The sequence below is a fragment of the Alosa alosa genome, chromosome 22 (assembly GCF_017589495.1).
Source record: "Alosa alosa isolate M-15738 ecotype Scorff River chromosome 22, AALO_Geno_1.1, whole genome shotgun sequence".
In the NCBI taxonomy this organism is placed as follows: Eukaryota; Metazoa; Chordata; class Actinopteri; order Clupeiformes; family Clupeidae; genus Alosa; species Alosa alosa.
In genome coordinates this window covers 20,638,260-20,666,202 of record NC_063210.1, presented here as the reverse complement: position 1 = coordinate 20,666,202, position 27,943 = coordinate 20,638,260, and the positions used below count along the sequence as shown (strand labels likewise).

Sequence of the window (27,943 nt, the reverse complement as noted above, 5' to 3'; positions counted from 1 at the left end):
GTTGACCTTTGGGAGAGGTCAGCTGAAGGTCGGGCAAGATAGATAGACAGTGAATTGTCCTTCAAGAAGTCCTTCAGTCCTTGGCAGAGAAGGCCCCGTTGACCTTCACGTGGTGGCAGAGGTCAGCAGAAGGTCGCTAAACTCCACGTCGCTGAGACAGAGAGAGACAAAGAGAGAGAGAGAGAGAGAGAGAGAGAGAGAGAGAGAGAGAGAGAGAGAGAGAGAGAGAGAGAGACGGACCCTCAGGACAGACTGTGGTCTTGACGGAGCCACTGAGGCGTGTTGATGTTGTGTAGCAGTGAGAAGCGGTCTCTTGGCACCTGAAGAGTGACCGGCTCTCGAGTCCACAGGGGCTGTCTGGGACAGACGGACACACACACAGAAAAACAGGCATGTACAACAGTCGGTGCTAATCGGTCGCCATGGTGTCGTCGCTGAGGGCAACTACAGGAGCCTCCCAGCAAAAGTGCAAAGGTGATAGTGTTGGTCCCAAGTGTCGTCCAGTTCAACAGCACAAGCAGAGTGTGCACCTCCTGCTCGTGCTGTATGTGTGTGTGTGTGTGTGTGTGTGTGTGTGTGTGTATGTGTGTTTTAATAAGAGCACTTGTGACTGAGATGACCACTCCAGAGGCCCTCTGTTAAGAAGTGACATTCGTCCTCCAGTCCAGCTCCCCCTCTGACAACCGAGAAGTGATTTGTCAGGAGGAAGGCGGCTAAGGGAGGCAGAAAGGGACAAACAGCACCCCGTCCTTGACTCCTTTTCCTTGGCTCAGACAGCGACTACAGAAAGCCCGCTGGGACACACAGTGCCTGTGAGCATCAGGAGAATATCAGTGCTGGTCCATTCTGTTCTCCTAGACAGGAGAGGAGGGAGCGAGCCCACGGGGTACGGCAAGCCTGGAGGGACCCACAGAGCGGCAGTGCTCAGTCCTGCAGGTCTCGCTCCAGGTACCTCTGCAGCCGGACGCAGCGAGGACACGTGGGGCTGTCCTCTCTACAGGACGAGTGGAACACCGCCTTACAGCCCTTACATCTGATGGAGGGAGGGAGAGAGAGAGAGAGAGAGAGAGAGAGAGAGAGAGAGAGAGAGAGAGATTATTAGTAGTCAAAAGGAAACCAACAAAAAGTAAAAACATCCCATATCAAAACCTCAACCCCCCTCCCCTCCCCCGAGAGTATGAGAGTCAATCAGACAGAGAGAGAAATGCGCAGACAAATGCAGAGTTAAAAGAAAAATGAAAGAGAAGACTAAACCATAAAGGATGTTAAATTTCGACAGAAAGAGTGGTTGAATTACTGTGCCCACTCTCTAATAAGGCCTACGTCATTGAGGGGTGGAGGAAGGAACCGTTAGGTTCTCAGGGTGAAAGGGGAAGCCGGAGCAGGCAGAACACTCGCTTGCACACCTGCTAGTGGTCTCAAACTGAAAGGGGAAGATGATGTCATCGGCGTTGCAGATCTGACAGATGAACCCTCGCTGGGTGCACAGGTCACAGCCGTGCACGTGGCCGGCCGACAGGTGGATCAGCGAAAGCAGGACGGGCTGGTACTGACCCTCCGCTATCTGGGAACGCAAGACAAGAGGGATTACACAGGAGCATTTATGGAGGGAGAGAGAGAGAGAGAGAGAGAGAGAGAGAGAGAGAGAGAGAGGAGAGAGAGAGAGAGAGAGAGAGAGAGAGAGAGAGAGAGAGAGAGAGAGAGAGAGAGAGAGAGAGATGTTCCCTCCATACTTTGTATGACTGCTTTGGCAACACGAATGTCTTATTTGTCATGCCAATAAAGCATTTTTGAATTTTAATTTGAATGAGAGAGAGAGAGAGAGTAAGGAAGGAAGAAGGAGAAGAGGTGATGTTTCCAGTAAACAGAGATACTGTAAGAGCGATAAAGAAAAAGACCAGAAGCAAAAGCAAGAGGAGAGATATGATAAGATGAGATATTGTTTCCAGGCAGCTATCAGGTGAGAGGTTAATTCAGGAGACAGGATGTGTGTGTGTGTGTGTGTGTGTGTGTGTGTGTGTGTGTGTGTGTGTGTGTGTGTGTGTGTGTGTGTGTGTATTTGTGTGTGTTGCTGCATGTGTTAAATCCTAGAGGTGTGTACATAGATAATGCCGTATCCAGATCACTGTCTGCAGCAGCACAATTGGCAAGTCATGGTAAGTTAACAGGGATATGACATGGTAAGTCAACAGGAATACTTCAATAAATACTCACTTTGAAGTCATTGCATTGTTTATGTATGGAGATGGTACGCAGATTCATTAACAGTTTGGTATTTGTGTATGGGAGTCAGATGGCACTACAGTTTTTATGCTTTCTGATACATTTTCTGTGGTCTTGGTATTGCATCGAGCCACAGCAAATAACCAGTGTGTGTGTGTGTGCGTGTGTGTGTGTCAGCCTTAGCAAATAACCAGTGTGTGTGTGTGTGAAATATAGCAAATAACCAGATAACCGTTGGTACATACTGATGCTCATACTGCAGGATATTTGGATATGAAAATGGTTGGAATACACACCCCTAGTGCAGAGCTCACCTGCACGCTCATAACTTTATTTCTAGTAAGCTAGCAGGTGAGAGGTTAGGAAAACAGTGTGTGTGTGTGTGTGTGTGTGTGTGTGTGTGTGTGAGTATTTCTCACCTGATGCAAGTCCATGACACTGTAGAGCTGGTCAGACTCCAGGACGTAAGTCCTCTGCTTGAGCCTGAGACACAGAATAGCATTGAACTAAATACCTTTGGTGTGTAGACAAAACAAGGCATTTGAGGACATCATTTTGAGTTTCAGAAACACAGATCGACAGTTTCTTCACCACATTCTGACTTTGTATTGAACTAATCGATTAATCGCGATTAATGGTTAATTAATCGATTTGTTTGATTAATGGATTAATGGACCATGATAAATCGTTATCATAATCGTTCGTTGCAGCCCAAAAAGGGTGCAAGTGCGCGTAGTGGGACGGGTCCTTCTCCGCACAGTCAGGAGCTTAAAGCAACACCAAAGAGATTTTTGTACCTTAAAATAATGTTTCCAAAATCGTTTCAGTGGTTCATTAACTCGTAAAAGGGTGAACGCCACTTCTGCATTCGCTTCGCGGCCCTCTATCGGCTATAACCGCAGTATGTAAGTTTGCCAGATCGGGTAGCGGATCTGTAGTTCGATGGAATGAAACATAAGAAACTACAATTTTGACTTGCTTCTGATGTCGCAATACAACATACATTCATAAAATCATGCAACATACTCTACCTTGTCGTTTTTTGCAAAGCCAGTGCTGGATAAACAAATAGCGTGCGTGCGACAGAGGAAAAGTGCATTGGTGTTTGGTGTGCGTGGACACTCACTTGGCCTGGAGCTTCTTCTTGATTCCGCTGCGGCACAGGAGCACGTAGTCACCCAGGAGACGGAGCTTCTGCCGCAGTGACCGCACAGTCGCCATGGTTTCAGAGTGCTCGTAAAGGTCAGGGTTCAGGAGGTCAAGGTTGAGCAAGGGCTCGTGCTCAATCTGGGCAAGCAGCTTCAAGACCTGTTTGGAGACCTGTTACACACACACACACACACACACACACACAGTCAGAGACACATAACACGCAGAGAAACATGCACATACAGTACACACATACATACAAACAACTGTAGGCTAAAACTTTGCGGCAAAAGTTGTTGAACCAGTTCTGAAGGAATCCACTTGGCTAGTTGAACGAGTGTGAACATGTGTTGTAACTGTGTAAGTAAAGTGTGTGTGTGTGTGTGTGTGTGTGTGTGTGTGCGCATGATTGCAAAGTTGCATGACAGGATCTTATTAACAACAACAGCATGAGCATGTAATGGTTTTGTGAGAGAAGGACAAAGACAGAAGCCACATATTAAGAGAGACCGTATATTTGCCTGTGTCTCTGTACATGTGTGGATGCCTGCACTCTATTTGTGTGTGTGTGTGTGTGTGTGTGTGTGTGTAAAAGACATTGTACCCATCTCTGTGTATGTAGGTGTCTTGCTGTATATTTGCAAGGTCTGTACCTCTATTGTTCCCTAGATGAGAGTGTGAGAGTGTCTGTCTGAGTGAGTGAGTGAGTGAGTGAGTGAGTGAGTGAGTGAGTGAGTGATTGAGTGATTGAGTGAGTCCCTTCACCTCTCGTGGCGTCAGGTCCCAGTTGTGTACCAAGCGGGAGGGGATGACAATAGCGTCGCCACGGTGACAGGACTCACAGTAGTACTGAGCGGAGAACTCACAGAGTTTGGCTTTGCCCATGGACACACCGATCTTCTTACTACAGCCTGGACACACACACACGCCGCACACACACACACACACACACAGAGAGAAGAGGAGGAGTCAGTACTCTGGAACGGCAAATTATAAACAGGAATGCATTGCACCTTTGTGTTCGGTAAAGTCTGCTGTTTATATGGTTTGTCATGTGTTGAGTAAAGAGTTTGTGAGATATCCCACCGAGACTAATGGGTGTGGAGATGGGCGCAGAGAATGATTACATTTACATATACATTGCTAGGGCTGTCACTTTACGTTCGAAAATCGATTGCACAATCGATTGGACCAAACAACACAAGTTTTGAAAACTAAAATAGGGAATCGATTTTAACCAAATGTGACCAGGCATGCCAAAACCAGGCTCAAGTCGCAGAGACGCAAGTTGCGAAAAACGACTTTGAAGTTTTTTGTTTTCAAAATTAGTTATTTTCGTTTTTTTGCAGAATGTGCAAGTTGAAGTCCTAAAGAAGCAATTCCATGCTTCAGATAACAGCATTGGTTGCTTTAAAAGTGTATATTTTGTCTTTGAAAATGGTTAAGTTTCAGGAAGTAAACCAGCGTTTGAATTGGGCGTGACTATTAATGCTCTTTTGTTTTGTCGGCCAATCAGCTGTATGCTAGAAGTAACCTCATGGCTACTTACTGAACCAGCATGCTGTTTGTTTACAATTGGAATGGAGATGGACAAAGCACAGCGGATTGCAGATGACCTGAATCTGATGATGAAGGCGACTTCATTACATTGGAGAACATCCCTAATCTATAGATCGTAAGGTATCAGATGCTATTTCCACAGTTACATTTGACGGGGATAAAGTTTGTGTGTTAGAAACTTTATCCATTGCTACTAGCTAACATAGGCCTACTGTCGTTATTGGCACCATAGGCTACTAGCCAAAACCCATTACAGATAGTTTCGGTGGGCAATTAATTTGGATAATGCGAGAATGTCTTGTTTTGACTGATGGCAGGGTGCCTTGCATCGTGTGTGCATTCAAATTAACAGGGTTTGCAAACGTGATCTCATGTTTGTTTAGTTCACGTTTTAGACTATTTTATCCATTGCTAAACCTGCTAAATCCATTGCCAACCTGGTGCCTTGCACTGGGTGTTCATTCAAAATAACATGGTTTGCAAACGTGATCTCATGTTTGTTTTACTTTATCCATTGCTACTAGCTGGTTCTGTAACCCATTACAGATAGTTTCGATGGGTCATTAGCACTGCAGGCTGACAGATCAGTGACCGTAACAGGGGGGAGGGTTGATCTTAATGTCATGTAAATGAGGACCATTGTGTTCCCCTCCCATGGATTGAGAGAGAAAGTGGTCAAATTGAAAAGCCTGATTTCCCAGCTTGTAGCTTTGAGATGTGTATACTTTAAAATGGCTACAACTTATTCAAATATTATCAGATCTCCATGAGTGAGACATCATTGGGTAGCTTTGAAACTACACTTTCAGAATCTGAAATAACTCAAAATGTCTCTGGGGAGACATGTGCCTGGTTTTGCCATGCCTGGTCACAAATATGTACACTATTAATTTTAAACGAATTAAACAAATAAAAAGGATAGATGTAACAAAATTCACAAACAAGAATATAAGAATATAAAAGAATTCTGAAGTGCAGTAAGCATTATAAAAGCTAAAAAAAGAAAATTCCCACCAATTTTATGTAACCGAAACAGCTGTTTCAATCAGCTGCTGTGCTGCTCGTGGTTTTGCCAAAAAATGGAGGACAACGCGATCAACCTGTGCGACATGAGAGAGATGAGTGATAGGCCCTAATAACTTGAGTTCGATGTGGAAGTAGGCTTACTTCGGATTTTTGGTATATCAAACTACGGAGAAGAACAAAAGCGGTAGGCTATGCAAAAACTGTGCAATCGAGTTCTACGTAGGCGGAATTAGTTTGGCATTTCTAATCGTAAACACAGACACAGCTACATTGAAGCCTGCAGCAGTACTGCAGGCACGAAACTTCACACCAATAAATCATCAGAAATATTGCCGGCTTGCGTCGCACTGTTGCGCACTCTTTACGTCTTAATGCCTGTTGTTTGTGAATTGGCCTATATTTGCCGTTGAAAATGGAAACAATTTTACAATCGATTCAATGAACACTTATATCTCAAAAATCGAACAGGATTTTTTTCACAAAAGTGACAGCCCTATACATTACATTATAACCGTTTATCACAGCAAATAGCAGCTATAGCTTGTAGCAGCGTTTAAAGGCTTCATGTGATATCTGTGTGATGAGTAGGCTACTTCGTAAGTAGATCAACAGAGAAGAATGTGTGAATTTGGACGCACTTTGTGTGCCTACGGTAGCCTAGTGTCAAAAAAGTGAAACGCTGCGCCCATGCTGCGGGTTAGACTGCCCTTATAGGCTACTGATAATGTTTCATGATCCCTACTACGAGACACTTTCTCATTTTTAACCGTCGGAGCCTATAAGAATTCACCTGTATCTGGCTGTATATTTGTGGTATATCCATTTACCCGCCACAGTGGCTGGTAAGTTAACCAAATTCACCCGCCAGTGCACAAATTCACCCGCCAGTTATTTTCCATTAATTTCCATCTCTGACACACACACACACACACACACACACACACAGGCTCTTACTTATCTAAAGAACATTAACACACACGCACACACACTTATTTAGAGAACAGGAGAGAGAACACACACACTCTTACTTATCTAGAGAACACACGAACGAACACACATACACACACACACACCTGCGCATCGGAAGCTCTGGGCGTCCAGCCCTCTCTCGATCGGCACGGTGCCCAGGTGTGGCAGCAGCCCTGCTGCCTCGCCCTTCAGCCGGTGCTGGACCAATCGCTGCACGCTTCCCTGTGCTAACCACGCCCCTCCAGCACTGACGTCGCCGGTTGCTCCTCCTCCCCCCACTGACCCCGCCCCCGCCGCTGACGCCACTTCCTCTTCCTCCTCGGTCTCCAGGTAGGAGTCCAGCGCTTCGCGGATGAGACCTCTCCACGTGCGCGCCTCCTCGCCGCTCTCGGCCCGCAGCGTCAAGGTCACCCCGCCCGAGGTCACGACCTTGAAGAACTCCGGCCCGCCGCGGGCAGCGTCCGGCACCACGTCGCGCACCGTCTGGATGGCGTGGCGGAACAGCGGCGCCTTGTGACCTCCTCCTCCTCCTCCTCCTCCGCCGTCCACGTCATCGTCGTCGGCGCTGGACGCCGTGAGTTCAGGTTGCCAACGGAAACCACTCAGGGCCTCCAGGGACAGAGAGAGGAGCAGCTGTGTCCAGTCCTCCGTCGGGGGGAAGTGGGAGAGCGAGGAGCCCTGAGGGGACGCGGCCGCCAGCTGGTACACCACCGCCTCTTTGATGGCGTCCGGTTCCGGGTCGGCGGGTCGCGTCCAGTCCAGAGCGAGGGGTTGAGGAGGAGGAGGAGGAGGGGGCGGAGTCAGGGCTGCGCGGGCGTGTTCTGGGCTTGCCGGGGTGGAGGCGGGCGTGGACGAGGAGACCGGCGACGGCGTGGTGGTGGTGGGCGTTTCACCGTCGGAGTGCTTCCCTGACACGCGGAGCACCTCCCACGCGTCGTCGGGGCTTCTGTTACCAGGACTGTCGCCGTGGCGAAGGCCGGTTGCCGGGCGGATCTTGGCCACGGCCTCCTGGACACGCTCCACCCAGTCCTCGGCCTCGCCGCGCGTCCCCGCGCGCAGGTGCAGCCGCTTGCCGCCGGCGAAGGCCAGCAGGAAGCGGCCGCCCTCGCCGTCGCCGCGGAGACGCGCCTCCTCGCAGCGCAGCAGGGAGGAGTTGTCGCAGGCCGCCCGGTCCTCGGGGTCCAGGTAGAGGCGCAGCTCGAAGGGCGAGAGCTCGCAGTGGTGCTCCCACCACATGCCCACTGCGCTGCGCTTCTCCAGAGGACCCAGCTTCAGCAGGCCACGGAACGGGTTGGACAGACCTGAGGAGGAGGGGGGGAGAGAGAGAGAGAGAGAGAGAGAGAGAGAGAGAGAGAGAGAGAGAGAGAGAGAAGAGAGAAGAAAGGAGAGAGGAGAGAGAGGGAGAAAGGAGGAGAGAAGAAGGGAGAGAGAGGAGCGAGAGAGAGAGGAGGAGAGAAAAAGAGGGAGACACATGTTATATTTGTTTTTCAATGTTGCTGCTTCTGGGCTTAATGAAAGGATAGGGATTGGATAAAACAGCAACTTACAGAAAGCTACTTCATTGAATGTTTCCTTAAACTTTCGCTATGCAAACGTTTTAGGAAGCAGATGACTAGCAGTTAACTCTTTTTTCAATAATGAGCAACTTGAGGGATGGTGGAGAGAGAGAGACATATTTTGTACCAGTGAATGTTATGACCGCTCTCCGCATTTTACCGGTATGTGTCAGCAGCTTAATGTCATTAGCTATCAAGCTAACACTAGCATCATACACACATGGGCTTTATGGAGTGTGGTGATGGGACACTGTTACATGGTTGGTCACTGACAGCTGTATTTTAGGAAGACTCCTCTGTAAACTCTGGTCTACTCTTTGGCCCATTCTGTCCTGGCCTGTGTGTGTGTGTGTGTGTGTGTGTGTGTGTGTGTCATGCTCTTCCTTTCTCGTGACTCTGGTCTCAGGTCCTCTGGTGTCACACACACACACACCACTTCCTCTCTGGCAGTCCCCTGACTTGATAACAGGAAGACAAACACACTGAAGCCACAGCACTAACAGTGGTTATGTTCTGCCACGCTTATGATTTAATGACTTGTCTTTTCTTGCTTACGCAAAGTGACCACACATTTTCAAAAGTAGCAACATAAACATCATAAATACTGTTATTGCTGCTGTATAATGCTACCATCACTGTTGTGGTCATAGCAGTATTAGCACTTCTAGGTTTAAGAACAGTGTTAGCCTACAGCACAAAACTAGCAGTGTTAGCCAACAGCACAAAACTAGCAGTGTTAGCCTACAGCACAAAGCTAGCAGTGTTAGCCAACAGCACAAAGCTAGCAGTGTTAGCCAACAGCACAAAGCTAGCAGTGCTAGCCCACAACAGAAAACTAGAAGACAGTGCTGCTGCAAGGTTTCACCAGGCTAACCAGCCTTTAGGGTCTGGCTGCTTAGGGTAGTTGTGTGCACATCCCACCTATCTTTAGGTCAGGTGCAGGACAAGGTATATGACTAGGTGCAACAAAAGGGATGTTTTTTTTTTATTATTATTATTATTATAGAAGTTTAGGAGCTATGGTGTGTGGACACTGTGCGGACATTCTGTTTAGGTTCACCAGGCTGCAGTGCTACCCATGTTGTCAGCTAAGTGTTTCCCAAAGTTTTTCATTCATGTGTGCGTGAACCTGTAGCGTGAACGGTGTCTGGATCACACGGAGAGACAGGGCAGGGCGGGGTCAGGGACACTTCACTGAGAGATACTTCGTCTAGGCTGCGCTGAATAAACACAACCCTAAACTAAGCCTGTTTCCGTACTGTATTACCGCCAGTAAACATTCTTCTGTGGCTTTTTATGACGGCCAATAAAACATTATGTCTGCCCTAATGACCTGGAGCGATAGGTCAGGTTTACAGAGACAGCCATACAGACAGGCACACGTGCGCACACGCACACACACCAGCACAGGGGTCCCCAACCTTTTATGTACCATGGACCAGTTTGATTCCCATTTTTTTTCTCACGGACCGGTGGGGGGGGGTTCGGTGGGAAGTAACGCTCAAACTCATTTGAAAGCGCAACAAGGTGATTGCGCACCAGCTGCGTGAGAAAGGGCCCTGCCTCAGTCTCTCCCAAAACCCCCACTACTGTTTGGAACATATCAAATACACCCCAATCCACTCATTCGCACCCACAAATCAAGCTTTTGGCTTTAAATTCAGCGACTTTATCTGCCAGTTTAAAGACAGTCGTCATTCTCCCCTGCAGTGACAGGTTGAGGTCATTAAGCAACCCGAATATGTCACACAGGTAAGCGAGTTTTGACACCCAGCCCTCATCACTAAAATATGCAGAACGGTGACTTTTTCTCTCTGCAGCGGCTCTCGCAACTCAAACACTCTGGCCAGTGATGTGCAACCAACCAACTTGGATAGCGTACCACGGTGACCCATTCACCCTCTCTAACAACTGTGCCTCAATATCCTCCTGACATATCATCAATTAAGCCTATGGACAGTGCTTGCAGAAAGCGGTTACCTGGCTATTTTTTAGCTGCAGCCTCCCCAAGGAGTTCATTGCACATGTCTTTACCAGCAGGCAGAATTAACTCTTCCCCAATAGTAAAGGGGCTTCTAAGATTTAGCAATCAGACTAGCCACTATGAGGCTTTTTAAGCGCAATACGTTCACCGATGTGGTTGCTTTACGACTAGTTTTTGTCCTTCTTGCTCGCGTTTCTTACGCTCAAAGAACTCAAGGGGTTTGTCTTTAAGTGTAGGATGCTCTAAATGTCAAATTAGCTTTGATGGTTTCATTGCTTCGTTTGACAACTTATCGCCAAATACCACACATAAAGGACTTGGTGCATGCGAGTCACCGGTCTCTGCAAAACCATATTTTAAATATGACTCGTCATATTTCGATATGATTGCTTCAGCTAGACTAAAATGTATGGGAGAAGTGCGTGTTTGGCGAGGTAGCTGTCCGTGGTCCCCACGTGTGACGTGTGAAAAAGGAGGTCGGCTTAAATACCCTGCGGCGGCAGTGGGTGAGTTAATTGCTGTCAATCATCCCGAAGGCTCCTCCCGAACTTAATTTAGAAAACAACATTTATTGCGAATTAAATTGAGTTCATTTAGTTTGCATGCATTTTTTTTTTTAAACTCTTGTCGTAGGCTACGGCCCGGTTAGGAATGTCCGGTGGTTGGGGACCGCTGCACTAGCAGACACACTAGCAGACACATACATACACACACACACACACACACACGCACTAGCAGACACACACGCACTAGCAGACACACACGCACTAGCAGACACACACGCACTAGCAGACACACACGACACACACACACACTAGCAGACACACACGCACTAGCAGACACACACACACAGATGCACTAGCAGACACACACACGCAGACACACACACACACAGAGAATGTAACAGTCCTCAGCAAACACACACATACACACACAACCTCCTTTCCTCACCTATCTGACTGCGGTGGACTGGTAACAGTCTGAAAAAATATTTTCACACACACACACACACACACACACACACACACACACACACACACACACACACACACACACACACACACACACACACACCTCTCTTCTTACCTATCTGTCTGCGGTGGACCACGCTGGGGGCGACCTGGGGGACTTCCGGTTCTGGTGGCGGAGACAACGACCCGTTCATCAGCGCCGCTCCAAACGTGGGCTGATCCGTCAGACTACCGGATTCATCCGTCTCAGGTTTGTAGAAGTCATCCTCCGAGATCCAGGAAGTGGGGCCCTAGAAAAGAAAGAAGGTTAAGGGTCCATTAAGGGTCAAGAAGCCTCAACTGTACTGTACAAAGTTAGTTAAACATAGTTCAAAATGAAAGTTCACTGACAAAAAGGGTCACAGCAGACCCCTTTATCCAAAGTGACAGACTAGTAACAGCTGGTTTAAGAATAGAACCTGGGTCGAACATTAGTTTAGTGGTTAGTTACAGTTACTGTAGGACCTGGGTCAAACATTAGTTAGTGGTCAGTTACAGTTGATGGAGGACCAGGGTCGAACATTAGTTACTGGTCAGTTACGGTTGCTGTGTGGTAGGAGTAGGTTTCACTCAGTGTCTTTTTTTTGTCTTTGACAGTGCAGGCCCAAACTTATAACAACTGATAAGAGATTCAGTCAAGTGTACACACAAACAGTGCACAGGGTGTCCTAGCAACACACAGGAAGTTCGTCCCACTCACCACGTCTGTTGATCTACGCCTGCTTATGGTGCTCTCTGATCGCCGTGGAAACACCGCTGGCTCTGCAGGGCTTGGGGATGGGTGGGTCGGCTGATCGGGCTTCTTGGTGTCTATTTCGGGAGGTCCAGAGGTCGTTGCTGTGGTAACGGTAGATTCCGCTGGGGTGGGAGTTGTCGTCGGGCCGCCGGGGGAACGGTTCCGTCGCATTGGGCTCCTGTTGCGCTTGTTCGGTCTTAGAACCTCCACCTCCGTGTCCATTAAAGTGCTTTGCGCCACCTGCAGGTATGTGCAGCCGGTTTGCGTGTGTGTGATGCCTGCGTCGGTGCCGTGTGTGTTTTCCGTGAGTTGTGCATCGGCTGCTGAAGACTGCCCAAGGTGTGTGTCTTTGATGCATGGGTCACTTGCTGGGGTCGAGGTGAGTGGAGCGTCTTTGCTATCGAAGGGGAACTGGTGTGTGTCTCTGACTGGTGTGTGTGTAAAATGTACATCCTTATCTGAAGCGCATGTGACCGACGTCAGATTTGTGTTGAGAGTGTGTGTGAGGTGGGAGTCAGGGTCCGGTGTGTAGGTGCGTGGAGGTGATGGGAGGTGTGTGTCGGTAGCGGGCGTGTGCGTGTCGGTAGTGGGCGTGTGCGTGTCGTTGTCTAGGCTGCTGAAGGCTGTGCTCTCAGAGAGATGGTCACCGGTGAGGCCGGAGATGTAGGAGTCCTCTCTCATGGAGTCCTGACTGGACGTCGTGCTCTCTCTGTCACACACACACAAACAGGAGAACACCACTTTAGACAGATATGCACACAAACCAGTATACCCCTTTACACACACACACGCACTAAATCCACATTCTCTTCACTCATGCTTTCCTGGTCTTTTCATATACTTTTCTGACAAACACACATACGTACATCTCCTCTCTCTCTCTCTCTCGCTCTCTCTCTCACACACTCTCTCTCTCTCTCTCTCTCTCACACACTCACACACTCTCTCTCTCTCTCTCACACACACACACACACTGCCATACTCACTCTCTGTAAGGCTTCTTGGCGTCAGCGTGTCCAATCTCCCACGAGTCCCTCTCCGGGCAGCGGAACTCCGTCCCCTGCAGGAGGCTGTCCGAGCTCAGGCTGGACGACAGCTGCGACGAGCCCGTGGTGTCCAGACTCAGGTTCGACGCCCTCATCTCAGCCACCCCTTCCGTGACGCCGCCTCCACGACCCGCCGCCACGTCGGAGCCCCCCGACGACTGCGAGACCGTGTCCCAGGATTCTTTGTGTTTGCCGTTGCTGCTGGCGTTGGCGTGGAACGCCTGGTCGGCGGCAGGCGGAGGACAGAGTCCGGCGAGCGCCAGCGGAGTCACGGTCCACTCGTTGAGCACGGCCGACTTGTAGGAGAGCTGGAAGGAGAGCGAAGCCAGGCCCTGGAGGAGGCTCAGCAGCACCTCACGGTCCTCAGTGTCCAGCAGAAGCGCCCCCTGCTGGTAATACCTGGCAACAGCACCCAGCAACATACACACACATAAACATATTCACATTCATATTCACAAGGGTTTTCAACTGACTGTGACCCAGGGCCAGGGACCATCATTCTGACTTAGGAAGTAACCAGAGGATCACCACTGAAATGGAAACGGTGATTCCCAAAAGACAGTACGTTATTGCACAAGGAATGTGCGTTATGTTACATACCCTATGAGCTTAATAGTGATACCCAAAGAGAAAAGTACATAATTGCATGAGGAATGTGCGCTATGCTACATACCCCTATGAGCTTGGACTCGTACAAGCAGGCTATAGCTGTGTAGTAAATACCCAAACTGTACCCTACGACCTTGGAGGTCACCTTCAACACAAAGCATAGCTTCATAAAATACCCATTATTCCCTGAATGTGCATTACATATCCTGCAATCTTGGAGCAGTATAATAACTACCCATAATTCCCTGAACGTATGTTATGTACCCGGCGGGCATGGAGTCCTCCCTCAGCAGCGAGAGGAGCCATATCATAACTACCCATAATTCCCTGAGTGTGCGTTACATACCCGGCGAGCTTGGAGTCCTCCCTCAGCAGCGAGAGGAGCCATATCATAACTACCCATAATTCCCTGAGTGTGCGTTACATACCCGGCGAGCTTGGAGTCCTCCCTCAGCAGCGAGAGGAGCCATATCATAACTACCCATAATTCCCTGAGTGTCGCGTTACATACCCCTCGCTTGGAGTCCTCCCTGCCATATCGCCAACACCCATAAGTTACATACCCGGCGAGCTTAGGGTCCTCCCTCAGCGGCGAGGAGGGCCATATCATAACTACCCATAATTCCCCTGAGTGTCGTTACATACCCGGGACTTGGAGTCCTCCCTGAGCCATATCATAACTACCTGAATTCCCTGGTGTGCGTTACATACCCGGCGAGCTTGGAGTCCTCCCACAGCAGCGAGAGGAGCCATATCATAGCTTGGAGTCCTCCCTCAGCAGCGAGAGGAGCCATATCATAACTACCCATAATTCCCTGAGTGTGCGTTACATACCCGGCGAGCTTGGAGTCCTCCCTCAGCAGCGAGAGGAGCCATATCATAACTACCCATAATTCCCCTGAGTGTGCGTTACATACCCGGCGAGCTTGGAGTTCTCCCTCAGCAGGGAGGCCAGGTAGCACTCCAGCAAGCTGTCGTTGAGTGCCAGACGGACCCAGGCCCGGCACCGGCCCACGCCAGAACTGATGAAGTTCAGCCCCTCCAGCTCCAGAATCACATCTCTGCCAAGAGACACGGGAAACACAGGATTACTACTCAAATGAAACCAGGGTTCAAAGTTAACTTTTTAAAAACGAGAACGTCTAACAGCATGTTAAAACATTACTGTGTGTCTTGAGATCTAATTATGAGCCCTGAATGAAACCATCACAACAAATTCTCTCAGAGGAAATTCAGCAAAACAAGGATCTTTACAATTAAATCATTAACACAGTGAACCATAGAATCAAATCTTAATTTGACATTACATTTAATCAAAAATGCTTCTTTACTCATTCATGCTAGAGAGTATTCATTCATACAAACTGTTCAAATTGTTAACAGTTAACATTGTTGGACATTTTAAATCAGATCAGAATATTGTATGTTGATTAATACCAAAGTAATTTAAGCAATAATTGAACACTTAAGACTTAATTAACTGATGTTTGTACAATATAGAGCTAACAATAGAGCTCTAACACAGAGGGAAAACAAGATAAAAGAACATGGGCACAGGTTTCTGGGTAGTTTCCACTGACGCCGGTCAGAACAATGTCCTTTGTTACTTCCCTGATGTGCAATCTATCTGAAAAATAACATTAACACTACATGTACCTCGCTAAGTGGTCAGACTGGTTTTTCCTGTAACAGCCCATCTGAGAGCAAACATTCCACTGAGGTTTACCCAACTATCACAATAACAACATCAGCAGAGGATGGCGATGTAACTATGGCGAATGCAGAAACAGCCAAACAAGCCTTTGCATTCCACACTATACAATCTTAATTAACAAATTCATGTTAAACTGAATAGCCATTAATAGCCATTTTTGGTTATTCTCTGGTCTTAACTGTGTTTCCAACTGAACCACAACTGTCACCTAAACCTTGTGTCTGAAAATGTAGTTCCACCCTATAATGTCAATATGCAGGACTCGTCATTATTGATTGCCCTGTTGCCCTTCGCTACCAAATTGTTACAAGTGGCAACCACTTTTAAAAGTGAACGTTGAGCCCTGTCGATGTGTATTAGTATCAAGGGGACTGATCCCACTTAAAAGGGGAGAGGATGAAAGTAGTCAACCTGAGAGCTCAGAACCAGTCAAAGGTCAAAGAGAGTCAGACAGCAGACGCCTGTCTGGGTTCAAGGTTCACATAAACCCAAAGAATGAAATTTCTGGAATTTTCTGGAATTCTGAAGTCAGCACTTAAGTGGATTAAGTCCACCCAGCTGTGGTGACGGTAAGGAGATTTTTTTTTTCCCCGGAGAACATTTGCACAACGCCACTAATCAATGACTTTCAGTTCTTACAATTATATTAACTATTGTGCCCTTTCTATCTGAAAGCAAGCTCTGTTATCAGGCAGATAGAGACCTTTGCTAATCACTGAAACATGGCGGCAATCTACTCGGGAGTACAGCAAGTCTATAGGCTGACTTGCTGACTGCTTTCTTCAACTCCATTACTTCTTGTTTCTGTACTGTAATGACTCCATATGGGGGGAGGGATGTGAATCCTGGCCTTCTGTCTTTCTCTCACACACACACACACACACACACACACACACACACACACACACACACACACACACACACACACGCACAGTAGTGTATGTACCTAGTCTACCTCCTGAGCCACTGTCACACACACACACAAAGTAGTGACAGAGTGCAAAGTGAGCTGATGTCCAGACAGAAAGGTGATAGCGATGCCCCACAATTCCTTGCACCTGGCAACAATAAGCCATAATTGCAAAGCCTATTCATATTCATAGCTTTCCTGGACCTCATGACATTTTCAATCGAGGTCAAGGGAAAGTGGGCAGAAAAAACCAACAACAATCAAAATGCAACCATTGAGTACACTTCCTCTTGGGTTGAGCTGAAAAGGGATCGTGACCTTTGACCTACCTGTGAGTGACAGACTTGAGCAGCCCCCAGAAGTCCGGCTGGGGGAGAGTGCCCCCCCTGCCTCCGCCCCCTTTCCTCCCGCGACCTCCGACCTCAGACCTGACGTGCTTGCCCTTGATGCCGTGGATGAAGGCGGCCTCGAGCGCGCAGCACAGCAGGTTGGCCTCGGCATCCTCACTGGTCACAGCGGTGTCCGTCGCCACGTAGCGCTTCTGCAGGGCTTTGATGGTCTGGGCGATCTTCTCCTTGATCCACTGCAGGCCAGAGCAGGGGAGCACAATGAGGGAAGAAACAGGAAGAGAAATTCACCACGACAACACAAAGAGAAAGTGAGACTGACTACTGACTACAGAAAGGCACAAGATTCAAGGTCATCACAAGACTCAAGGTCATCTTAAATTAACGATTTTATTTTTTTTATATCCTTTCATGTTGTTGGATTCTGAATGGAGGATCTTGGAGAAGCGCTGGGTAGTAAGGCCCTGGTGCCATGTCTAATTGTGGTTATACCTGCCTGCCGTTATGCCATGTTGTGATATTGGTGTTTTATCAAAATTCCTATAAACAGTGATGACTGATGTTCTACTCAAACACAGTCACTGCACTACTACAAGCTATTCCATATTAACAGTAGCCGAAGTAGCCTGATGACAGTAGTGTTTTAATCGTAAATGTGTGTTCAATGGGAACCTCAGATCACACTGTTTTTTCTGGCACAATCTGGTGTGAGCCAAGCAACAAACCCCCAACACACATGGGCGACAAAGTTATAAATCCTCGCATCTGTCAGGATTCAGGAGATGAAAGTGTATGAGAGTGACCTTGAGGGCTCTGTAGGATGACAAACTATCACAAACACAAATCAGCTGGCTTCCGCTTCTCTTCCCCACAGAGCCGGTTTGACCAAAGTTACGCTGGAGAACACCCAGGAGTGCACAGGAGGACATGGCATTGTGGGGGAAAAAACTTCTCTTATTCTCTCTCTCTCTCCCTCTCTCTCTATGTGCTGTCTACCAAAAGGAGAATTGGTAATAAGACCAACCACACATACATACTGTACGCACACGCACACAGAAAGATGGAAAAAGGTCAGCTTTGTGGAAACTCTCGCTTTAGACACTCACTATTAGTGTCTCTGTTATTAAAACAAAAACAGGAGCATGGAAAGAAGTGTGTATGTGTGTGTGTGTGTGTGTGTGTGTGTGTGTGTGTGTGTTCATGGTGAGCGAATGAGTTTTGGAGAATGGAGAATGAGTGTGTTTGGCCATGTGAAAATGAGCCACAGGCTGCACTAAACACACAGGTCACCTGATCTCAGCTGACCCTACGGGAACTCCCATACACAGCTCCATGTGCCACAGAGAACACTGCAGAGAAAAGCACTGAATCACCCTGGAAAGTGTGACAAGTGGGAAGAAGGGAAAACACGCTACTAACTAATCTGATGAGGATGACGAATCTGCACCCAACAGCTATACGGTCGAAGCAGGAGTCTGCTGGCCAACACAACACCTATGGAAGTCGCGTCTATGGATTTGACGCTCAAGAGATGGTTATGGTTATGGGATTTGGCAGGCGCCTTTGTCCAAAGCGAAATAGAACAATTTTCTAAACTTCGGTGTTGACGGCGTCGGTGGGCTTTGCTCCGTTAAAAGTAATGGAGTTCTACATTTTTTGGGGCGTTGGCCTTGAGAGGTGCTGCTCTGCAGAATATGCTAGAACAGGATACTCACTCACTCATTTATTCATTTAGCTAATGCTTTTATCCAAACCACTTACATACATCAATTCCAGTTTCCCCACTCAGAGCCACTCAGAGTTAAGTACCCTGCTCAAGAATTGAATTGGGAATTAAACCCTCAACTTATCTGGCTGATGCTTGCTAGCCCAGCTCCTTCGCTGCTATGGTACCACCGCCCCATACTGAGAGGTGGCTGTAGAACAGTGGTTCTCAAAGAAATGCAACGTGGAACCATTTTTTTTTTTTTAGTTGATGGGGCCAGGTGGGCCTTGAAAATTCCCTACCTCCAAAGTGGGAAATGACAGAAAAAGTTTGAGAACCACTGCACTAACTCAAGAAAAAAAAAAAAAAAACACAGCAAACCTGACTCAAAATCAAGTCAAGACTAACGTGATTTCAGACCCAAAGCGGGTGTCAGTCAACTAAGGCTAAGCTTCAGGACTCAGTTCAGCACAGTAATGTTTCACTTGAGAGAGAGAGAGAGATGGGAAGAGAGGTGGAGAGAGAGAATCCCACCAAAAGGAAAAGAGGAGAGGACTGTAACTGTTTCTTTTAAGAGGGTTATGATGACGCTTCTTTTAATCCTAAATCACCCTCAGCTGATTTAAAGGAATCACCAGGGATTATGGATGATGTCACATCTGTTGACATTTGAGCCAAATACCAACAAAACACCAGAGTGAACACAGCAATCAACCCCCTCCCCAAATTTCCCTCTCTTCCTGGCACCCCCTTTTGGTGATACTGTTATAGGTTGGAACAGTTTTGGTGGGAAGGCTTGCTCCACTGTCCAACTGTCTGTCTACAGTTCACAGAGACACCGTTGCTCATACACAGCTTGTTGTATAAGTATAAGTATATATACTCTATTGATCCCGTGAGGGAAATTTGGTCTCTGCATTTTTCAAAATCCGTGAATTAGTGAAACACATTCAGCACACAGTGAGGTGAAGTACACACTAATCCTGGCGCAGTGAGCTGCCTGCAACAACAGCAGCGCTCGGGGAGCAGTGAGGGGTTAGGTGCCTTGCTCAAGGGCACTTCAGCCGGGCCTACTGGTCGGGGTTTGAACCGGCAACCCTCCGGTTACAAGTCCGAAACGCTAACCAGTAGGCCACGGCTGCCCCAAGACGGAATGGAGAGCTAGCAAATTATCAGAAATCAATTGCAATCCCTGACAGTACTTTTTAACTTGTGGTTTAGCAATAGTGAACTCCTACTAACCCTATTTCACTGTTTTTCCAGGGGCACATGAAGCTTGTAAGTCTCAATATGTTACAAATGAATTGGAATGGAGCCCCCCCACACATGGTACAACATGGCATTACGAGACAGTCCGAATGATGATAACTAGTGTGCACTGTGCATGTCAACTTCAGTGTATCTCTGTGGATATGCACAACACATAGCTAAGGCATTTTTTGACTTTGCATCAAAATGATTGTTTCTTAATATTATGGTCCTATTTGTAGGTCAACTTTTTAATCTAAAAAAAAAAAAACTCTACATAACACTTAACATGCGAAATGCACTATAGGTCCTTCTCTGATGAAAGTCATTGTTAGTGAAAAGATCAGCTACATAATAAAGTGCAATAAAGTTCCTTGTAAACATCAGTTTGTTATAACATTCTGTGATGAAGACTGTCCTTATCTTTACAGAGTTTTGTTTCATGTCCACTTCCATTTGCTGTTAAACAATCTGAATGCCGGGATGCGTTTATTACTCAGTACTTGGATGCATCACTTCTTCAAGGGGCTTTGCATTAATGTCAGCCTTTAGGCTCTTTCCTATCAGTCGCAGTGATTCAGACCTCATTCATAAACCAAATGTGTCACCTCAACTATGATATATGATATATAGATCCTACAATGTTTGCTAAGTTAAGTGCAGGAGTTCACGTCCTTATCTAGCATTCAATGGTCCCTTCAAAAAGGAAAGAAGAAAGAGCCTTAATCATTGATCCTAAACACAGACAAAAAGCTGAGTGTGGCAGTATACATTTGCTGCCATGTTAGCCATGTTATTCGCTTTACAAGGGGGAAGTCTTGGCAATGTGTGTGACTGGGTTATACGACCCTTCGCCTAGCACAATACATGAACATGCATGACATGTTCCATAATAAAAGACATCACACAAATCGGTGTTCTCTTCAAAAGCAGAACATTCCAGAATAGAACTCTTTGACTTCACATCATGTGAACTCTATCACCACCGACCCCTCCCCCCCTTGACACATTTGTGAAGACAAGCCTTGTTTTTCCACGTGGAAAAAACCTAGGTCTTCTATATTTATGGCTGTGCATTTATGTTGGAATTTGTGCCAACTTTGATTTTTAGTTTAACACTTGAGATTATTTGATATGCAGTGAACAGTTATATTCTGCACAGGACTATGCCGTTTAAACTAACTAAACTAGTTTAGATAACTTCAATGACAGTGTTGTAAAAGGGCATGCCGTCATAGTGCCCAATCTCTCCTTGTGATAAGCTAAGAACCGAAACTCATCACCATTGTCTTCATGAGGCTATCTACTTCAAACGGGTTTACATGATCATTCACTGGAGTTCATCAAAGTGTGCATGCCGACTAGTTGCTAAACAAACATGAGTTTGAAAGGTAAGAAAGAAAGAAAGAAAGAAAGAAAGAAAGAAAAGAAAAAGGATCACTGTCACTCACCTGTTTCACGTCTTTGGTGTCCGGGCCCGTTTCTGTTGTTTGGGTAGCAAGCATGACTGCTCATCAACACCAGATCACTCCCACATGACACTCTGGAATACAATCAGGGAAACAACAAACTGTCCTGTTCAATAAACAAAACAGGCAAGAGAAAGGTGTCGCCACAGTTAAGCTGTCGAAATAACGGCTCGGTGCAGCGCAAGACACGTTTATGTACAAACAGAGAATGTGTAATAGGAAGACGGGCTCTGGTACAAATCTATTCAACTGACGGTTGCCACTTGGGAAAGGGAAGCGATGCAGCGTTAGCTCAAGTGACAGCTGAGCTGACCACACCAGACTGACTTCCCCTATTGGATCAGATAAACGTTAGTCACGCCTGCAGACACGACAGCAATAGTCAACCTCGGTGACTTCCAAATTACATACATGTATGTAGCTAGGATATAAAACAAACAGTGTATATATATCTATGGATCAATGCTAGCTAACATCTTGGCGATTAGCCTACGTTAACGTAACTTCGGCAGAGTAGGGTACTATTTGGTTTATGTGCCCACCTTTGTTTATCAGTTAACGTCAGAGCCAGTTTAGATAGCTGCCTTGATCGGCATACAACATAATATCAAGATTTATGTCAGTAACAACAGTTATTAACGTTAACTTCCTAACTCCTAACTCTAGGTATCACACTAGGTTTGGTATGTTATTTCTCAGCTAGTCAACTAACGTGTAACATTTCAGCTAGTTAGCCAACCAGCTAAGTCCCGTCAGCATTCGTTTTCCTCGATCCACAGTGCAGTCGTTTCTAAGGATTGACTCAAACTACTACTTGAGAAAAAACACAGTACACAAATTCAAATGAGTTGAAGTTACGAATGTTGTTATAACAAATATACCATTGACCATTGTGTTAACGCCAAAACAAGCCTTTGGGTCCTCACCTTGTTTTGATATTTTGCGAGTGACTGAAACGCTTCTAAGGATTCTCGGTAACGACTTCAACTCTTAAGGCAAAGGGAAAGTACGTTCCAGTTCAGCATTTTGAAGACAACACTAAGGCTGTCACTTAGAAATCATTCTCCAGAAAGCTGTAAAAAATGAGCTAAAGCAAGCACTTGCTCGACAGCCAAAGTTGTTGCATTACTCCGCAAGAGCCGCGGAGCATCTTGGGAATCTTCCAATGGTTCACGATGTTCTAATTGGAAACACATATTGCGTAACATTTGCGCAGGATCGGATACCCTGTCAGATGGTACCCCTTCCTCTGTAAACACACGCCCATAAATTATATTCTTATATTCAACATTTTGTTCGAAATGTTTGTCATTCAAAGTTCATTATTCTCAACTATTTTCAACTGTCCAGAATGTGATAGAATAATAGGCAATTTAGGATTATGAACATCATTTTTGAGTCATGAAAAAAAGAGATAAAACTGGCAAGAAAAACCCAGGTGCCACATGGCCGGGGTGTAGGCCTACTTGCACCCTTCTTACGGCCTTAAAACCCCATTTAATGCTCAGTAAACAAAATGGAATGGAATGGCCGTAGGGTAGTGGTTCTCAATATGGTTCTATGTATTCCACACATTTAAATGTCATTTGTAAATGTTCATAGAATGATATGGATGAATTTTCACAGTTGGATAAGACTGAATGGACTGAATCAGGCCTCATGTTCCATAGCCAATCTCAGTTTGAAATACAAATAGCCTATGCTGCCATTGCTTTAGGCTATTTTCTGCCATTTTTTTTTTTTTTTAACCTTTATTTAACCAGGAAAAGTCCCATTGAGTTACAGTAACTCTTCTCCCAGGGAGTCCTGGCCAAGACTGGCGGCAAAAAGTTACAAAAATATATATATATACATAAAAGACAGGACAAAGGTTACATACTACACCACAAATCTCTGTACATACACTATACAAACACAATCAAGACATTACACTTAACTTAAGCTAATACAGACATACAACATTTAAGGGCACCAGTTAAAAACAATTACACTGTTCTGTCAGAGTTGACTTTAAAAGATTTTTAAAAGTATTGAAAGATGGAATTGATTCAAGATTTAGGCTGTTTTGAAGTTCATTCCAAACTTTAGGTGCATATGATGAGAGAGCTGTTTTACCAAGTTCTGTTCTTGTTGATGGAATAACTAATAATATTTTTTCTGACGACCTTGTCCTGTAAACACTATTATGGTAAGAAAGCAAATTTGAAATGTAGAGTGGTAATTTACCCATTAGAGCTTTAGCAATGAAAGTCAATAAATAGAACTTCCTTCTGAGGGAGAGGGAGGACCATTATACAGTTTCATACAGAATGCAGTGGTGAGTCCTGGCTGCTGCACCTGTAATGAAACGCAAGGATGAGTGGTATACTACATCTAATTTTTTTAATAAAGATGAAAAGGAGTGCATATAAATGAGGTCACCATAGTCCAACACTGATAAGAATGTGCTCTGCACCAACCTTTTCCTCGCTGAATAAGGAAAACACTTCTTTAATCTAAAATAAAAACCTAACTTGGGTCTGAGTTTTTTTTAAAAGGCTCTCAATATGTACCCCAAAAGACAGTTTTTCATCCAACCAAATACCTAGGTATTTGTAGGAAGTTACTCTCTCTATTGGGGTACCATCTTGTGTTGAAATAGACAAATCTATAGGAGAATGAGAATGTGTAAAAACCATTGATTTTGTTTTTTTAGCATTTAATACCAATTTTAATCCTACCAGAGATGTTTGTACCTGGCTAAAGGCAGCCTGTAAATGATTAATTGATTCTTTCAATGACTTGGCAGAGGTGTACAAGATAGTGTCATCTGCATAAAGATGAGCCTTAGTTTGGTTTAAATTCATACCTAAATTATTTATATAAATAGAAAATAATATAGGACCCAAAACTGATCCTTGGGGGACACCCTTTTTTACTATATAATTTATTTACCGTGACGTTTCGGGCCAACTCAAGCCCTTCATCAGACGTCGGTAAAAAAATTATAACTTGGGAGCATATACTGGTGTTGCGGACTTTTTTTCCTCTTTCTCATCGTAAGTGTTTTGTCCAGCACCCAGGATTAGATTGGGATGTGCGTGCGTTTTTTCCTCTTTATAGAGTTATCTAATGCCACACACTGGGATCTATCACTCAGGTAATTAGAAAACCAATTTAGCACAGTGCTACTCAAACCTATGCTTTGCAGTCTTTGCAGAAGAAAATTATGGTCAACGGTGTCAAATGCTTTAGATAAGTCAATGAATAGAGCAGCACACACATTTTTGTTATCCAAAGCATTAACAATATAATTTGCAACAGAGGTTATAGCAGTAATTGTACTGTGTCCTTGTCGGAAACCAGACTGAGTAGGACTTAAAATACAGTTGTCAGCTAAAAAATGTTTTAATTGCTCATTTATAAGAGATTCAAATAGTTTAGCCAAGACGGATAGTCTGGAGATTGGACGGTAATTGTCTAAGACCGACGGGTCTCCACTTTTTAAAAGTGGGAGTAAATGCAGATTTCCATGACTTGGGAATTGAACCACTGTGCAGGCTAAGATTGAAAATGGAGGAGATAGGACCAGCAATTAAGTTTGCAGCAGTTTTGAGGAAATATGGCTCAATCTGGTCTGGGCCAGCAGACTTTTTATGGTCCAGGCCCAGCAGTGCCTTTCGTACTTAAGAGACAGATATAGAAATAAAGTTGAAATTATTCAAACTTACATTAGACGAGTCTGTAATGGGGGTTACACAATTTGTTGGGTTGGCTGGGAGTGTTGACTGAGTAGCTATTCCTGCATTAATAAAATGCTTGTTAAAAGTATCTACTATATTTTGTTTACCCCTTACTTCACCCTGGCTTGTTTTTATAACTTCCGGGATAGTGGAGGGTGCCATGGCACTTCCCCTGAAGAAGATTTAATTGCGTTCCAAAACTTTTTAGGGTCATTAAGGTTTTAATTTATTAAATTCAGATAATATTCACTTTTTGTACCTTTTATTAATCGTGTGCATTTGTTTCTTAATACCCTATAATCTAACCAACATTTATCATTATTATTTCTTTTTGCCTTGATCCATGCTTCATTCCGGTCTCTAATAGCAGTTGCAATAGAGTCATTAAACCAAGGATTATCTCTACCCCTCACTCTATATCTTCTAATAGGGGCATGTTTGTCAACTATGGCTAAAAAGGTCTTTTTAAAATAAGACCAGGGCAGCTCAACATCATCCATAACACAAAGTAAGTGTAAATCACTCCGATGGATTTACAGTTTCTAGGTTGCAATGCTGGCAACCTAGAAACTCTCAAATGAGCTGCCACGTTCTGGCTAGGCTATTTATGTCTCAAATAAGCGTAGTATGCTATGTCATTTAATTATAGGCTGTATACAACAACACAATTTATTTATTGCTATTTATGAAATGACATAATCAAGCATGTGAAGGCAGAGATTCAATTTCGGTTTTCAGCTTTCACTTTCAGGAAGTCCCGCCCTTAGGCCTAGCCTACTGTAAGTTACTGAATCACATTGCACGCAGCGTTGGCGAAGGCTATCGAAAATCAAAATGCTGGTCGTCATCTGTCTTGTCAGATAGGCTACTTACCACTGAAACATGTAGGCTAAGCTACCGGTACCTGCGAAATGTGTGGATTTTCTAAGGAGTCCTGAACCCCCACCCCCACTTAACCTCAAGTCTTTCGTGATTGGTCAAACCAGCATTGAATGAAAGCAAATTAAACGTCATCTCTCATTGGATTACAATGGAGATTTGAGATTAGGCCTAGTTACTTTAATTAAATATGTTATAACAGAATGGGTAGCCTATTTCTCACAAATAATTTATTAGGCCAATATGCATAGGCCTATGTTTTTAGGCAACTAAGTGCTAATGGTTTGTGGAAGGCGAATCATCTCGCATTTGTCTTAACACATTTTCTTTTTTTTTCATTCAATGTTTTATGTCCAAATCCAAATATTTAAGTCTGCAGTTTATCTGACATCAGTGTTATTGATCAATAGCCATAATGATCCACGTTTAAACTGTCCGATAAAGAACACACAACGTGACGTTGCACAAACGGACAGCAGGGAAGTTTGCGCTGCGTGCGCCTCCCACACCTGTACGTTTACAGGTGCGTCGGAAAGTGAAATGCGGGTAAGTTTTGAATTCGATATATTCAGTATAAATTCTAAGACTAACAAGCACCATGGCATTGGAATTCAGTAGAACACAACCAGGAATATTATATCTGAGCAGTATTTTTGCAGTATACACAGTTGTGTCATTTACATTATTTACAAAGTTTGCTAAAGAATATCAGAATGAAGGCATTCTTCAGTGTGTGTACTTTTTTGATGCTTATCCTGCATCTGACTCAAGGTTGTCCATGGATGCAGCATAAATTCCCACAGTATAGCAGGAACTATTTGACCTTGCTGGAAGAGATGGTAGGTGTTATTTTGAAAGTCTGATATTCAGTATGGTGTGATTTTAGGCTACTAAAACTAACATGAAAATCTTCTGACATCTCAATTTTAATTTTAATTCTGTGATTTTACAGGGTGAGAAGATAACAGAGGACAGTGTGGGAGTTAATTTCCCTGATGAGCTGTACAGACTTGCAAGAAAGTCACAGGTAAGCATAAACTAAAGCAATAAACAAACAATCAGATGCTTGGAAATCAGTAGCTTTTCATTCATGACAACTGAGATGGACTCTTTTCATTTACACTTAATGGTATCCCTGTTGAATTCTGGGATGGTTGTCTCATCACTGATGGCTGTCTTGACTCCTCCCGTTGTCCCCACAGCCTGAGAGGATCATCTGGTTCATAGCCCAGGTGCTGGACGAGGTGTCGCTCCTGCTGGACGAGAATGTGACCGCCGTGGCCTGGGACCAGAAGAAGCTGAAGGACTTCATGAGCACCCTGGACACACAACTGGTGGCAACTCAGTCATGTGTGAGTACAACTGAATAACCTGTATTCTATATGCGATAAGTCACTATGAGAATCTGTGATTCTACGCTGTGAACATGCTACGCTGTGAACACCAATTCCATACTGACTGCACACTAGAAGGCATTTTAGTACAGAAACATTGTATCTTAGCAGCTTTCGAGCTGTGTCCGTAAAAGGTTAAAGTTTAAACTATTTAACTAGCAGTTGTGTTCTGGTAATTGTTCACATCAAGTAGCAGTTGTGATGAGATTGCAACATTTTTTTTCAACTACATATGAATGACTTACTGGTGATTTCATGACCTCCTTTCTTCCTCCTCCAGGTTAGTAAGACTAAAGGGAATAAGAGACTGCACCTGTATTTCAAGAAACTGAGAAATGAAACACTGGGGAAAATGGTGAGCTGATGAGTGTGGTTGACCACACACACACACACACACACACACACACACACACACACACACACACACACACACACACACACACATACACACACAAACACACACACACACACACACACACAGGCGAGCGCGCACACACAAGCACAGACACACACACAGAAATATAGAGTTTGTATATTGAGTGGTGTGACTTGTGATTTCAGGAGGACAAGGCCAAGGCCTGGGAGCTGATCAGGAAGGAGGTTCACCACCACCTGACGAAGGTCGACCTTCTGGCCAGCACACGCCTCTAAACACCAAACCCTGCCACAGCTACAGCCAATGGGACT

At 45.3% G+C, this 27,943-nt stretch overlaps 1 protein-coding gene and 1 long non-coding RNA gene across 3 annotated transcripts; one reads left to right on the top strand and one right to left on the bottom strand.

Annotated features, from left to right (window-relative positions):
* Positions 1 to 172: 172 nt before the first annotated feature.
* plekhm1 (pleckstrin homology domain containing, family M (with RUN domain) member 1) lies at positions 173 to 22,419 on the bottom strand. Of its 2 annotated transcripts, XM_048233575.1 has the most exons (13): positions 22,188 to 22,419; positions 21,244 to 21,335; positions 16,822 to 17,075; positions 14,786 to 14,929; positions 13,200 to 13,658; positions 12,178 to 12,922; positions 11,554 to 11,728; positions 7,032 to 8,228; positions 4,138 to 4,283; positions 3,350 to 3,543; positions 2,643 to 2,706; positions 1,407 to 1,564; positions 173 to 1,033 (listed from the first exon to the last, which is right to left on the bottom strand). In XM_048233575.1, the coding sequence occupies exons 2-13, from the start codon at positions 21,295 to 21,297 to the stop codon at positions 925 to 927; spliced, it is 3,699 nt and encodes a 1,232-aa protein (XP_048089532.1). In that variant the 5' UTR covers positions 21,298 to 21,335; positions 22,188 to 22,419; the 3' UTR covers positions 173 to 924. The 2 variants fall into 2 exon arrangements, with proteins under 2 accessions (XP_048089532.1, XP_048089534.1); XM_048233577.1 differs by lacking the exon at positions 22,188 to 22,419 and having other exon boundaries at positions 21,244 to 22,181.
* Positions 22,420 to 26,710: 4,291 nt separating this feature from the next.
* On the top strand, positions 26,711 to 27,612 carry LOC125287040. The gene is made up of 3 exons (XR_007192290.1): positions 26,711 to 26,889; positions 27,065 to 27,214; positions 27,537 to 27,612. It is a non-coding gene; the product is annotated as an uncharacterized LOC125287040 (long non-coding RNA).
* The last annotated feature ends 331 nt before the right edge of the window (positions 27,613 to 27,943 follow it).